This window comes from Musca autumnalis, unplaced genomic scaffold (assembly GCF_047663935.1).
Source record: "Musca autumnalis isolate F117 unplaced genomic scaffold, ASM4766393v1 scaffold_4, whole genome shotgun sequence".
Taxonomy (NCBI): Eukaryota; Metazoa; Arthropoda; class Insecta; order Diptera; family Muscidae; genus Musca; species Musca autumnalis.
The window spans coordinates 36,840,466-36,857,034 of NW_027411977.1; the positions used below are offsets into that span (position 1 = coordinate 36,840,466).

The following is a 16,569-nucleotide window of genomic DNA, read 5'->3' on the forward strand; positions in this document are numbered from 1 at the left end:
TGCCAAGGGTTTCCTAAAGGCGTGGATTTTTAAGAATATTTTTGTCAAGGGTTTTCTAAAGGCGTGGATTTTTTATGAATATTTTTGTCAAGGGTTTCCTAAAGGCGTGGATTTTTAAGAATATTTTTGTCAAGGGTTTTCTAAAGGCGTGGATTTTTAAGAATATTTTTGTCAAGGGTTTTCTAAAGGCGTGGATTTTTGAGAATATTTTTTCAATGTCCTAAAGGTGTGGATTTTTAAGAATATTTGTTCAAGGGTCTTCTAAAGGCGTGGATTTTTTAAAAATACTTTTTCAAGGGTCTTCTAAAGGCGTGGATTTTTTAAGAATATTTTTTCAAGGGTCATATAAAGACGTGGGTTTTTTAAGAATATTTTTTCAAGGGTCATATAAAGACGTGGATTTTTTAAGAATATTTTTTCAAGGGTCATATAAAGGCGTGGATTTTTTAAGAATATTTTTTCAAGGGTCATACAAAGGCGTGGATTTTTTAAGGGTCATATAAAGGCGAGGATTTTTTAAGAATACTTTTTAAAGGGTCATATAAAGGCGTGGATTTTTTAAGAATATTTTTTCAAGGGTCATATAATGGCGCGGATTTTTTAAGAATATTTTTTAAGGGTCATATAAAGACGAGGATTTTTTAAGAATACTTTTAAAAGGGTCATATAAAGGCGTGGATTTTTTAAGAATATTTTTTCAAGGATCAATAGAGGCGTGGATTTTTTAAGAATGTTTTTCAAGGGTTATATAAAGGCGTGGATTTTTTTAAGAATATTTTTTCAAGGATCAATAATGGCGTGGATTTTTTTAAGAATATTTTTCAAGTGATTATTTTTTAAGACGTCAATTTTTTAAGAATATTTTTCAAAGGGTGGATTTTTTAAGGCATGGATTTTTTAAGAATATTTTTCAAGAATCATCCCAGGTCGACATTTTTTAGGAACATTTTTTTAAGAGCCATCCAAGGTCGAGGATTTTTAAAGAAAATTATTTCAAGGCTTAGCTGTAGTCATTCTTCTATCAGAAAATTAATGTTACAATCCTTGTAACAAATCCAAGGTACCTACAGTTTTTAAAGTCACTTAAAGCCATTGTTTGTTTACAATTTTCTGCCACTGCAAACTTGGAGACCAGAAAAGTTGGTCGTTACGTATTCTTGGCCTTTCCTCCGCATGGATGTTGCTTGTTTGACAATTTTCTTATTGTTGTTGCAGCTGTTGCTGTTTGTTGTTGTTTATTCTCATAGAATGATTTTGAACTTCAACTTGAAAAATGTTTTCAAAACATAACCCCATCAAAATTGAAGATAAATAACAAAAAATACAAAGGGGAAAATAATAAAACAAAACATAAAACGCAAAAATAAAATAAGAAAAGAGATTTCAAAAGGCCAAAAGGCTGTACTACCATTGTATCTAAGAATGACTTGTTTGTAGGTCTATCTGGTGTTGAATAACAACAATGGATTGTAGCTTTTGTTGTGTAGGTATTCCTTTGAAAGTCTATAGAATTGAGAGAGGGAAAAAAGAAACATATAACCGGATTCTTGTTGTCTGATGCGGTTTGTTATGGTCTGTGTCAATTGTTGCATATCAAGGATACAATGAAATGGTGGTTGTTGCCATCAATAGCAGGAACAATGACAAAAAAGTGGAAACAAAAACCGGTGTCTGTGAATGGAAGGGTGAAGCTATACTTCTTTTGAGCTGAATGTTCTAAGAAATAATTGGCGAAACTTCAGGAAATGATTGCTGTTGACATCGAGTCGTGTTTGACGAGATAAATGATGTGCACTGCAATTTATTCGAAGTGAATAATACACCTTATTAAAACGGAAACTAAGAAAGCTATCAATAATGATAAAAGTTTTAACTAAAATGGGTGTCTAAAAGCTAACGTTTTCTAAAATCGCGTACTTAAGTATGTTGGAACTTTTTGTGAGGAATATTTTTCGAGGGCCTTAATTTTTCAGTTTTTAAGGTGTACATTTTTTAAGAATTAATTAAAAATTTTTTTAAGAAAATATTTTCAAGATCATCTAAATGGTAGGTTTTTTTAAGAAAATATTTTCAAGGCAATGGATTTGTTTGGAATATTTGTTCAAGAGTCACCTAAAGGGATGGATTTTTAGAATAATTTTTGAAGAGCTTCCTAAAGACGTGGAATTTAGAATATTTTTTCTAGAGCCAGCTAAAGGCGTGGATTTTTTACAATATTTTTTCAAGGTCCTTTAAACGACATGGATTTTTAATTTTTTTCAGGTTTCATATAAGGATGTGATTTTTGTAAATATATTATTGCGAGGTCTTTCAATGTGAATTTTTTAAAAATATTTTTCAGGGCTCTTCTAAGGATGTGATTTTTTAAAAATATTTTTCAGGGTTCATCTAAGGATGTGATTTCTTAGAAATATTTTTGCGAGGTCCTTCAAACTGCGTGGATTTTTTACAAATATTTGTTCATAGTTCATCTAAGGATGTATTTTTTTAGAAATATTTTTTCCAGGTCCTTCAAAGGTCGTGGATTTTTAGAAGTATTTTATCGAGGTCCTTCAAAAAGAGTGAATATTTAAAAAATATTTTTTCGAGGCCCTTCAAAAGGCGTGGATATTTTAAATTTTTTTTCGAGGCCCTTCAAAAGGCGTGGATATTTTATAAATATTTTTTGAGATCCTTTAAAAGACCTGGATATTTTAAAAATATTTTTTCGAGGCCATTCAAAAGGCGTGGATATTTTAAAAATATGTTTTCGAGGTCCTTCAAAAGGCGTGGATAGTTTAAAAATATTTTTCGAAGCCCTTCAAATGGCGTGGAAATTTATAAATATTTTTTGAGGCCCTTCAAAAGGCGTGGATGTGATTTTTTAAAAATATCTTTCAGGGTTCATCTAAGGATGTGATTTCTTAGAAATATTTTTGCGAGGTCCTTCAAACTGCGTGGATTTTTTACAAATATTTTTTCATAGTTCATCTAAGGATGTATTTTTTTAGAAATATTTTTTCCAGGTAATTCAAACGTCGTGGATTTTTAGAAGTATTTTATGGAGGTCCTTCAAAAAGAGTGGATATTTTAAAAATATTTTTCGAGGCCCTTCAAAAGGCGTGGATATTTTAAAAATATTTTTCGAAAGGCTTGGATATCTTAAAAATATTTTTCGAGGTCCTTCAAAAGGCGTGGATATTTTAAAAATATTTTTCGAGGCCCTTCAAAAGGCGTGGATATTTTAAAAATATTTTTCGAGGCCCTTCAAAAGGCGTGGTTATTTTAAAAATATTTTTCGAGGCCCTTCAAAAGGCGTGGATATATTAAAAATATTTTTCGAGGCCCTTTAAAAGGCATGGATATATTAAAAATATTTTTTGAGGCTCTCCAAAAGGCGTGGATATTTTAAAAATATTTTTCGAGGCCCTTTAAAAGGCGTTGAAAATTTAAAAATTATTTTTTCGATGTCCTTCAAAAGGCATGGATTTTTAAAATAATTTTTATAGGTTCTTCAAAAGGCTTGGATTTTTAGAATTATTTTTTTGAGATCCTTAAAAGGGCATGGATTTTTTAGAATTGTTTTTTCTAATGTTAATCTAGGTGCACTCATTGACATGAGAGAAGTCTACCTTGTCCCTTCAGGGATGTTTGTGGAACAACTATTATTTTTATATTTTTTTTCAAAGTTCATCTAAAGACGTAAATTTTTAGAAGTATTTTTCGAGGGCCTTCAAAGTCGTGGATTTTTAAATAATCACCTAAATTCTTGATTTTTTTATGAATATATTTTAAAGAGTCACCTAAAGGCGTGAATTTTTTAAGAATATATTTTCAAAAACCGTCTAAAGGATGTTTTAAAGGCTCATCAAAAGGCGTGGATTTTTTCTGCTCTCAAAATATCCTATCTTAACTGTCTGATATAGTGTCGCTGTTTTATTGTATTGAGATCCCACATTAAACAAAAAATTCAAATAATAAATTAGCAATATTCTAGGTTATACTAAAATTAATAGCTGTCGTGAAACGAACATTATTTTGCTTACAATAAATATTAATTGTTTTAAGATAACTACTGCAAATTAAAACTCTTTGCCAACAAAAACATTGTAAAAAGCAATACAATAATCAGTTTTTAAGTGAATGTTAAAAAATTTCTTTAAACGACTATTAATCTATTAATAGTTGAAGTGTATATAAACATTTGTTTTAATTAAAATGAAACATTTTAGCAAATACTATGTAAGAACAAGTTCTATAATTTTAAAATTTTAATTAATTCTAATTCTATATTTATTCTCCCTTTCTTTCAGGTATGTCTGTCTATCCATATATAAACAAATGACGTTTGAATTTATTAATTCTGTAATACTGAACTATTGAATAATGACATCATTTGTCAGGCAGTCAGTCAGTGAGTACTATAGAGGCGATCGATGTTCTTGTAAGTTGTAGCAGCAGCATTTTCATGTCATTACTACATTACTGTTACAGAGTTTGATTTGTTTGGTATTTATTTTTTTAATTTCAAATGCTAATAACAGGTTTGACAAGTAAATAACCTTATAAAGTAAAATTATATTGTGATTTAAATACAATTTACCGGATATAAAAACAAATACTTAAGCTATTACAAGTTTTTACCTTATATAGGGTCACTCAGCTTATAAGTTTTAACGTGACTATAAAGAATTGAATCGATTATTAGTGTGTGTGGTATAGGTCATATGTAAATCAATATGTTTGGAAATAACAAGATTGAACTATATTCTTAAATTTATTTTTTTACTTCGTCTATATGATGTAATATCCAAAATCAATAACTGTTTGAAATAACCAAATACGAACGTTTTTTATAGAATCGAAATAAAATTTATTTTTAGTCGTTATTATAAAATTACAAATATATCTACTTACCACAACATAAAAAATCATTTTCTCGCTGAAAAAATATACTAAAAATTAGATTTCGATGAAGATTATTTGTTATTTTATTTTGAATAATAAAATATTTTTCAAGAGTCATCTAAAGACGTGGATTTAAAAAAAAAAATTAAGGATCATATAAAGGCGTGGAAATGAGTAGATTTTTTAAGAAAAAAATTTTCAAGTATCATCTAAAGGCGTGGATTTTTTAAAAAACGTTTTTCCGAGAGTCATTTGATGGCGTGGATCTTTTAAGAATATTTTTCCAAGAGTCATATAAATATAAAGGCGTGGATTTTTTAAGAATATTTTTCCAAGAGTCATATAAATATAAAGGCGTGGATTTTTTAAGAATATTTTTCCAAGAGTCATATGAAGACGTGCATTTTTTTTAAAAATATTTTTCCAAGAGTCATATTAAGGCGTGGATTTTTTAAAAAATATTTTTCCAAGAGTCATTTGATGGCGTGGATCTTTTAAGAATATTTTTCCAAGAGTCATATAAAGGCGTGGATCTTTTAAGAATATTTTTCCAAGAGTCATATAAAGGCGTGGATTTTTTAAGAATATTTTTCCAAGAGTCATATAAAGACGTGCATTTTTTTAAAAATATTTTTTCAAGAGTCATATGAAGGCGTGGAATTTTTAAGAATATTTTTTTAAGAGTCATATGAATGCGTTTTTTTAAGAGTCATATAAAGGCGTGGATTTTTTAAGAATATTTTTTCAAGAGTCATATGAATGCGTTTTTTTCAAGAGTCATATAAAGGCGTGGATTTTTTAAGAATATTTTTTCAAGAGTCATATGAATGCGTTTTTTCAAGAGTCATATAAAGGCGTGGATTTTTTAAGAATATTTTTTCAAGAGTCATATGAATGCGTTTTTTCAAGAGTCATATAAAGGCGTGGATTTTTTAAGAATATTTTTCCAAGCGTGGATTTTTTAAGTATATTTTTCCAAGAGTCATATAAAGGCGTGGATTTTTTAAGAATATTTTTCCAAGAGTCATATAAAGGCGTGGATTTTTTAAGTATATTTTTCAAAGAGTCATATAAAGGCGTGGATTTTTTAAGAATATTTTTTCAAGAGTCATCTAAAAACGTGGATTTTTTAAGAATATTTTTTCAAGAGTCATCTAAAGGCGTGGATTTTTTAAGAATATTTTTTCAAGAGTCATCTAAAGGCGTGGATTTTTTAAGAATATTTTTTCAAGAGTCATCTAAAGGCGTGGATTTTTTAAGAATATTTTTTCAAGAGTCATCTAAAGGCGTGGATTTTTTAAGAATATTTTTTCAAGAGTCATCTAAAGGCGTGGATTTTTTAAGAATATTTTTTCAAGAGTCATCTAAAGGCGTGGATTTTTTAAGAATATTTTTTCAAGAGTCATCTAAAGGCGTGGATTTTTTAAGAATATTTTTTCAAGAGTCATCTAAAGGCGTCGATTTTTTAAGAATATTTTTTCAAGAGTCATCTAAAGGCGTGGATTTTTTAAGAATATTTTTTCAAGAGTCATCTAAAGGCGTGGATTTTTTAAGAATATTTTTTCAAGAGTCATCTAAAGGCGTGGATTTTTTAAGAATATTTTTTCAAGAGTCTTATAGAGGCGTCGATTTTTTAAGAATATTTTTTCAAGAGTCATCTAAAGGCGTGGATTTTTTAAGAATATTTTTTCAAGAGTCATCTAAAGGCGTGGATTTTTTAAGAATATTTTTCCAAGAGTCTTATAAAGGCGTGGATTTTTTAAGAATATTTTTCCAAGAGTCTTATAGAGGCGTGGATTTTTTAAGAATATTTTTCCAAGAGTCTTATAAAGGCGTGGATTTTTTAAGAATATTTTTCCAAGAGTCTTATAAAGGCGTGGATTTTTTAAGAATATTTTTCCAAGAGTCTTATAAAGGCGTGGATTTCTTAAGAATATTTTTCCAAGAGTCTTATAAAGGCGTGGATTTTTTAAGAATATTTTTCCAAGAGTCTTATAAAGGCGTGGATTTTTTAAGAATATTTTTCCAAGAGTCTTATAAAGGCGTGGATTTCTTAAGAATATTTTTCCAAGAGTCTTATAAAGGCGTGGATTTTTTAAGAATATTTTTCCAAGAGTCTTATAAAGGCGTGGATTTTTTAAGAATATTTTTCCAAGAGTCTTATAAAGGCGTGGATTTTTTAAGAATATTTTTCCAAGAGTCTTATAAAGGCGTGGATTTTTTAAGAATATTTTTCCAAGATTTTTTAAGAATATTTTTTCAAGAGTCATCTAAACGCGTGGATTTTTTAAAAATATTTTTTCAAGAGTCATATAAAGGCCGGGATTTTTTAAGAATATTTTTTCAAGAGTCATCTAAAGGCGTGGATTTTTTAAGAATATTTTTTCAAGAGTCATCTAAAGGCGTGGATTTTTTAAGAATATTTTTTCAAGAGTCATCTAAAGGCGTGGATTTTTTAAGAATATTTTTTCAAGAGTCATCTAAAGGCGTGGATTTTTTAAGAATATTTTTTCAAGAGTCATCTAAAGGCGTGGATTTTTTAAGAATATTTTTTCAAGAGTCATCTAAAGGCGTGGATTTTTTAGGAATATTTTTTCAAGAGTCATATAAAGGCTTGGATTTTTTAAGAATATTTTTCCAAGAGTCATATAAAGGCTTGGATTTTTTAAGAATATTTTTCCAAGAGTCATATAAAGGCGTGGATTTTTTAAGAATATTTTTCAAAGAGTCATATGAAGGCGTGGATTTTTTTAGAATATTTTTCCAAGAGTCATAAGAAGACGTGGATTTTTTAAGAATATTTTTTCAAGAGTCATCTAAAGGCGTGGATTTTTTAAGAATATTTTTTCAAGAGTCATCTATAGGCGTGGATTTTTTAAGAATATTTTTTCAAAAGTCATCTAAAGGCGTGGATTTTTTAAGAATATTTTTTCAAGAGTCATATAAAGGCGTGGATTTTTTAAGAATATTTTTTCATGAGTCAAATTTGTTTTCAAATTTATCTTCTTAAAATTGAATTTAATACAAACACGTACAATAATTTTATAGCCACAATGAAAATTAATGAATTTGTCTTTCGCCCACTAATTGTGAATAATGGCTATTAATTTTTTTGTTAATGGTATTGAATGAATAGTCTCACAAAAAATCCAAAATACATATTCGTGTGCATACAACCAAGAAAGTGCGAAAGAAATTCGATGTCCGTTAAACATATTAATTTGCAAAATAAAATGAAAATCAAAAGTGTTTGCCGACCACCTTCCAAAAAGAAACCAAAATTAAACAACCATAAATCATAAAAAAACATTGGAAACCGTATTTTATTATTTTACGTGACCTCTTGCAAATATATTTACAATTTGTGGCATTAACTACAAATAAAGATATTTGCATTTATCCAAAAAAAAAAAAAAAAAAAAAAAAAACGAAAAATATTTGCAAATTAATTGTGCATAACTATGTTTGAAAAAAATTGCAATGTTTGTAAAAATTCCATCTCCACCAATAGACATTAGGAAAAAGTTTTATTTGTTGTAACCATATTTAGAGACTGTGAGTTACCGTATTTAGTGCTCAATTGAAATTTACAATAGTTTGTTAATTGCATTTTAATTAATTGCTCAATTAACCCAAAATAATGAGTTTCAGATGCTTGAAATTGTTACAAAATGTTTGTTCGTTTTATTTGTTGTTTCGATTAGTTAAAGTATTTACTTCTAATTTGAATCGAAGCGCTAAATAAATTTCCACAATGTTGGTATATTAAGTCATAGATGAAAAATGTTTAAATCATTTTGAAGATAAGAAATCTTAAAGAATTGAAATTAACGGAAATTTAACACATGAAAACAAATTATAGAAATAGAAAAAATAGAAAAAAAAAAATAAAATAGTTTCTAATTTACAAATGGCCCATAACAAGTTTTTGCCATCTGTTATTTAAAAAAAAAAATAAAGATATTTTTTTCTAAAGCATGTGGGCATATTTTATTTGATTGAAATGGTAATATGCATACATATGTATGTTGGTTTATACATATATAAGTTAACAAAGATAAACAATGTGATTCCATATTTGCTTCTGATCGTTTATAGTAAAAACAATGTGAAATATTGAAATATCAACTAGACAATGGTAAAATTTTATTAAAATGTCGCCATTTTTTGGAGGGAATCAAAAATACAACGGTTGGAGAGATCGGTTTCTGGTGTAATAAAAAACCCTTCACTTCTTTAACAGGTCTTCTACGGATAAAAAATCTTTAATAGGTCTCCTATAGGTAGAAATTATTCAAACATGTTTTGAAAATAGCACAGGTCTCTCTATGGATGAAAATCTTCCATGGATGGAAAACCTTTATCATATAATGTATGGGTAGAAAACATTTTCTTTAAAATTTCTTCTATGAATAGAAGACATTTAACAGGTCAGGTCTTCTATGGATGGAAAATCTTTAAAAAATGTTTTGTAGATAGCAAAGGTCTCTCTATAGATGAAGAACTTTCATGGGTAGAAGACCTTGAAAACAACTTCTATAAATTTCTTCTATAAATAGAAAACATTTAACAGGTCATGTCTCCTACACGCAGAGAAAAAATATTTTTCGCTTTTGTTGGAACAAAAATATTTGTTTTGGTTCCAAAAATGTATTTGTTTTGTTCAAACATTGTAATCCAAATCCAAAAATACCATCTTTTGTTCCAAACATAGAAAACAATAGCAACTTTCGAATTTCTGCAATATTGTAAAAATGGTTAACAATACCGATTGTAGGAACTATCATAATCTAATTTTGTTTACAAAAAGTATTGTCAACCCAGAAAACCAGTCCAGAAATTTTTTATTTGAGTGTATATACTTCTCATATACACTTTTCACATAACTTGGATATAAATGTCGCGTATAATATTGCAATCATTGATGAACACAATACATGGTTTGCTGCATTGGCTGACAACAAAGACAAACAAAAAGCCACAAGCACCCACCACAACAAAGGGAATAATTAAACACCATAACAAACTCCGGGATAACACCAAACCTCAAAGCACAATGAAGATAGAAGAATGAAACGAAACAGAAACAAATAAAAACAAGAGTCTCATTGTTGGTAATACATACACACAAAAACAAAGATAAAGGCATCATGTCATACAAACAAAACTCACCATAATTGTTTTTTTTTTCAACACGGCATCGAATAGCGAGAGAAGAGGAAAAATTGTCGAAGAAAAGCGAGAACTATTGTCCAGTTGACAAAAACTATTTTTGGATTTAACAAAACCCAATTGTTGGAATCACAATACTACATTTGGAATTTGACAATATCTTTACAATACATATTTTGCTCTTCGAATATTGTTGGATCAATCATATTTTTTTCTCTGCGTGTATTGATGGAAAATTTTTAACAAGTCTTTTAAGGATGGCAGTCTTTTATATAAACCCTATTGCCTCATGCAAATACATTTTCGTTTTAAAATCAGACATTCTAACACGACATTTTCTTGCCACTAAACTTATCACAATTTGTGTGCTACATTTGTGACTCACCTAGATTTGTTGAAATCATCATCAAACGGTGGTGACCCATCGAACTTCGTTGCACTGATAAGAAGAATTATTGAGGCTGTGGCTATGGCGGCGCTACATTTGCAAAAACAACAATTAAATCATTGTTGGTGAACAAGTTTAATTAATCCATAAATTCTAAACAATATTTTAGAAAAAAATAAAAACAAAATGCAAAACTGGAACAAAATTTATCACCCCACCACCCATAATAAAATGTTCCATTGAGAACACGTTTATGCATATGACATGTGTTATCTCAAAACAATAAACTTGGCATAGAAATTCACAATTTGTATGTCTCATATTGAAACTTAAATTGGACAAACAGATTTATTTTTGCACATCACCAAAGTATGACTTTTCTTGCACTTTGTCCTAAATTTGATTTTTTTTTTGTTTATATTTTGCTGTTTTCAAATTTTTGGATTTTCTTAACGACCAGCTGACACATGTTTTCACGCATTTAAAAATACAGCCATCTATTTAATGTTTATTTTGTGAAATTTGCCATTTTGAAAAGATTTGAATTTGTACGTCGGAATGAAAAAAACTTTTTTAGTCATTAAAATCGATTTAGAAATTTCCAAGTAGACTGGATTTGCAAAAAAAAAGTTGCCATACTAAAAAACTATATAAAAATAATAACATTTTTAAGGGATACCTAAGCGTTTTCTGTTAATGGTATAGGATTAGGAAAGTGTTGCAGAGGAGGTACATAAAGGAATGGACCGACATAGCCCATTATGTCTTATCTCATTTTGGGAGTCATATCTTTTCGATAGATATCGCGCCCACTAGTCATTTCAGTGGGTCATCGTACAACTTTTGGACCAGTATGCCAGGAAGCATGGACATGTCCACGGAAAACATAATATCGCTGTAAACATTTCCAAAGGATCTTCGAACAGACCTTAAACTGCTCTTAAACACAAATGATGAACTTTTATGTGGGAGGTACCCTAAGTAGTTAACAAATATAGTTCATATTCGAACCAGATCTACACAGAAAAAAATTTTAGCCATTTGATAAAAAAATTCAAAGATTCAATGAAAAATGTATCGATTTTCCGGCGATAAAAAAATGTCATATTGACAAAATTCGATAAAATTATTCGATCACAAAGTAAAAATACAACTGATAAAATATTTCACATATTGGCAAAAATATTTATCAAAGTATTTCACATTGTGCTTGATAAAAACGTAGGGGATGGAAGATACCAAGGAACGGTCCTGACCGGTTTTAACATGGCAAAGCCCAGGATTTATCTTGGTCCCTCTTTCATCTCAAGTGGACACTGACCTCCCCGTGGTGTCACCTGGGGAACTGCCTTTAACACCCGTTAAAGGTAGTGAGCTAACATGTGCCGCGCGTTCACCCATAAGAACGTTAAAAACTTGGGTTTGGGCGTCGGGTTAGTAACCCTCCCCTAGAAAAAAACAGCCTACTATGAAAAAACGAAAGAAAAGAAAAACAAACCCCTCTAAAGTTGACGAACCCCGCAAACGTTTTAAGGACCATGATCTGCGAATCTGCACCTGGAATGTTCGCACTCTTTATAGAGAAGATGCAGTCTTCGCATTGACAGACGTACTTGGAAAGTACAAAGCCGATATTACTGCCATACAGGAAATACGATGGACTGGGAAAGATGTCACAACAACACCTAAAGGTGACGCATTGTATTATAGCTGCCATGACACAAAGCATGAGTTTGGTTGTGGTTTTGTAGTTGGTCGGAGGTTAAAATATCTGGTCTCCAGCTTCACCCCAGTGAATGAAAGACTTGCTACAATTCGATTTAAAGCAAAATTCTTCAACATCAGCTTTATCTGCGCTCATGCCCCAACCGAAGACAAGGACGAACAGACCAAAGATATATTCTACGAGAGCTTAGAAGAAACATATGTCCTGCCCATGACATTAAAATTGTTCTAGGCGATTTTAATGCCAAAATTGGAAAGGAGAATATCTTTGGACAAACAGTTGGGAAATTCAGTCTACATAGTGAAACATCAGACAATGGAATGAGGCTAATAGACTTCGCAGCGGCAAAAAACATGGTAGTTAGCAGTACCAGATTTAAGCATCTCGATATTCATAAGGGCACTTGGCTGTCTCCAGACCAAAGAACAATAAATCAAATTGATCACGTTGTGATAGATGGAAGACATTCATCGAGCGTGTTGGATGTACGATCGTTCCGAGGAGCAAACATAGATTCGGACCATTACATCGTTGCAGCAAAGGTACGTACCCGTCTAAACGTTGCAAATAAAGCAGGGACAGACACAACACGAAAGTTGGACATCGCCAAGCTGCAAACACAACAGATAGCCACAGCATATTCCACTCAACTGACCCAATTGCTTAATGATAGCGCTTCTCGTCCCGATAACATATCAGCACAATGGCAAAATATTGCCCACTCCATGCAAACAGCCGCAAAATCAGTACTTGGATACCAGAGACCTCCACCAAAGAATCCGTGGTATGACCAGGAGTGCCGTGCTGCTACCGAAGAAAAAAATGCGGCATATAGGGCTACTTTACAATCAGTAGCAACGCGTAGCGCACGAGAGAGGTATCGGGAGAAAAGGAGAGAGGAGAAACGTCTTTTCCGCAGGAAAAAGAGAGAAATGGAAAAGAGGGAGTTTGAAAAAATCGAGATGTACAGGAGACAGAACGAAGTCCGAAAATTCTACCAAAGAGTGAAGCATCAAACTGATGGCTTTGGTACAGGAATATCCTCCTGCAGAGATCAACAAGGTAATTTGGTAACTGATACAGATAGTGTGCTCAGGATATGGAAAGAACATTTTTCCAAACTGTTGGTATCCGATAGCAGTGAAGACGGCGAAGATACCACAGATCCAATCCCAGATGATGGTATTGAATGTATACCGCCCAGCCAAGATGAGGTAAGGACAGCAATGAACCGGCTGAAGAATAATAAGGCGGCAGGAGCAGATGGCCTACCAGCCGAGCTGTTCAAAACCGGAGGCGACACGCTGATAAGGTGTATGCATCAGCTAGTTAGCACCATCTGGCAGGAAGAATGCATACCCGACGATTGGAACATGAGCATCCTATGTCCAGTCCACAAGAAGGGTGATAAGACTGTGTGCTCCAATTATAGGGGCATAAGTCTGCTCCCTATTGCATATAAGATAGTATCTGGCATATTGTGTGAGAGACTAAAGCCTATGGTCAATGAAATTATTGGACCCTATCAGTGCGGCTTTAGACCTGGCAAATCCGCCATTGACCAGATATTTACCTTGAGACAAATCCTGGAAAAGACCCAAGAAATGCAGATCGACACCTTCCATCTTTTCGTCGATTATAAAGCAGCATTCGACAGCCCTATACGTTCAAAGGTGTTCCAAGCCATGTGTGATTTTGGTATTCCTGCAAAGCTCATTCGACTTTGTAGAATGACATTAACTGATACGAGATCCTCAGTTAAAATTGGAAAGAACCTCTCCGAAGAGTTTACTACCAAAAGAGGTTTCAGACAAGGAGACGGCCTGTCGTGTGATCTATTCAACATCCTGCTGGAAAAGGTCATACGAGACGCGAAGGTCAAAAGAAATGGAACGATATACACGAACAGCCATATGTTACTGGCTTATGCCGACGACATTGACATCATGGGTCGATCGGTAAAGGAAGTAACTGACACCTTTGCAAAAGTCGAAAGAGAATCTGCTAAAGTTGGTCTGGCAGTAAACGGCGTAAAAACCAAGTTGATGGTATCGACGCGTAATATGTCCATAAACACCGCACCATCTGTGAATGTTGGTACCTATAATTTTGAGGTAGTAAAGGACTTCGTCTACCTCGGCACCGCCATAAACACAACAAATAACATCAGTTGTGAAATACGAAGAAGAATAGTGTTGGCTAACAGATGCTACTTTGGGCTGAGTAAGTAGTTTAGGAATAAAGCCACCTCTCGTCAAACAAAAATAACACTGTACAAAACACTGATACTACCCGTGCTAATGTATGGTTCCGAAGCATGGGTACTTGCTCAAGCAGATAAGGCAGTGCTTGGTGTGTTCGAGAGAAAAATTCTTCGAAAGATCTACGGGCCGATTTGCGTTGACGGCGAATATCGGCGTCGTATGAACAACGAGCTGTGTCAACTATACAATGACATCAATGTAGTTGAACGAATCGAGATACAACGATTGCGATGGCTAGGCCATGTTATAAGAATGAGTGATGATGAACCTGCTAAAAAGGCGTATAAATACGGGCCGCATGGAGGTTCTCATAGATCTGGAAGGCCAAAGCTCCGTTAGAGCGAACAAGTGAAACGAGATATCACAAAGCTACATATCCCAGATTGGGAAAATACAGCAGCAAACAGAGAGGATTGGAGATTTTTTCTTAGTTCGGCTTATGGAACAAATGTTCTGTAAAAGGCCAGCTAAGTAAGTAAGTAAGCTTGATAAAAACAAAATATTTTCTTGATGAAAAAAATTGTTGAATACATTTTTTTAATCGATAACAAAATTGTTCATATTAACGATTATTTTTTTTTTTTTGGTCCAGAATAGTTCGATGGTGTTTTTAAATTAGATTAAAACTATTAGTATGTTATTACGGAAAGCGTATATGTCATTTTAACAAATAAAATTAAATAATCCATTCCTGAACTTCAATGCATTTGGTGCGGAAACTTTTTTCGCGATAGAGAAAAAATGGCACCGTATTTCATAGTAGTTTTTCGTGCTCTACACGGCTATGCGGTGGTATTTTTGATATTTGCAAAAATTGCAAAAAAAGTTATAACTCTAATATTTATTGGAATATTTGAATATTTATTGGAATATTTGAATATTTTGATAAGTATTTTTGTCAGAATGTGAAATATTTTAGTCAATATGTGAAATATTTTATCAGTTGTATTTTTACTTTATGATCAAATAATTTTATCGAATTTCGTCAATATGACAATTCGTCGCCGGAAAATCGATAATTTTTTTTTCGGTGTATATAGGCATAGGCATATGAGGATGTGTAAAGTATGGACCCTATCGGTCACTCCCTTCAAGAGTCATCGTGTGAACACTTTTTCCCAACATTTTTGAACTTTTGTGTGGGAGTTCAGGTACCTCCCACACAAAAGTTCAAAAATGTTCGGAGTGGACCGATATGGCTTATCTTCGAACTTAAACTATGTTTGGACAAAATATTACGATGGACATATTTTGGACCAAATCGTTTAATCCGTTCGACAGTTACATGCGCACCAGCCAGACGGACAGGGCTACATGAATTGGTTTTCGTCCAAACATACGAGGGCAGCTCGGAAACTTCTTAGCCTAGCACAAAAAGCGCGGTATAAGCAGAAAAAAGTTAAGTGTTTTGGAAACTTCCATCTCTGTTATGAACACATGTTAAATTTTGTTTCGATCTGGCAACCCCTTCATATAGAAACAGATGTTTAAAAAAGACGCATCCGCAATTTTTTTACAATGGAAAAATTAGAAATGCGTGCTGTCATTAAATATTTACATAAAAAAAGTTTATCGCGACAAGAAATTCATAATGATATGGTGAATGTGTTAGGTGAAAGTGCTCCTTCATATGCAACAGGAAAAAATTGGGTTGCTGAATTTAAACGTGGTCGTACAAGCATTGAAGATGAACCAGGTAGTGGACGTCCAAAAACAGCAACAACAACAGAAATTGTAGCCAAAGTGCATGATATGGTATTAAATGATCGACGAATAAAAGTGCGTGAAATTGCTAATATCATGGCCATCTCAAATGATCGAGTCCATTTAAGTTTGCATGAAGAACCACAGAAGCTTTCTGCAAGATGGGTGCCGCATTTGTTAACAGTCGATCAAAGACGCATAAGAATGAACATTTCTCAATCTTGTTTGGATCGTTTTAAGCGAAATAAAATGGATTTTAAACGACGTCATAACTGTTGATGAGACACTATACTCCAGAGACCCAAGAAAACAATCCAAACAATGGACTGAAGCCGGAGGAAGTGCCCCAAAGAAGGCAAAAACAATTCAATCGGCTGGTAAGGTTATGGCGACGGTTTTTTGGGACTTCAAAGGTATTTTATTGATTG

General features: G+C 32.3%; 2 protein-coding genes across 2 annotated transcripts in view; one reads left to right on the forward strand and one right to left on the reverse strand.

Moving 5' to 3' along the window:
- Nucleotides 1–16,569, reverse strand: part of LOC141403654 (ras-related and estrogen-regulated growth inhibitor) — a 222,209-nt gene that overhangs the window by 133,607 nt on the left and 72,033 nt on the right. The window contains exon 2 of the mRNA XM_073986394.1: nucleotides 4,897–4,921. Coding sequence (XP_073842495.1) covers nucleotides 4,897–4,921 — 25 coding nt within the window. The remainder of the gene's footprint in view (nucleotides 1–4,896; nucleotides 4,922–16,569) is intronic.
- SP1173 (major facilitator superfamily domain-containing protein SP1173) overlaps nucleotides 1–16,569 on the forward strand; it is an 83,815-nt gene that overhangs the window by 25,725 nt on the left and 41,521 nt on the right. The window lies entirely within an intron of this gene.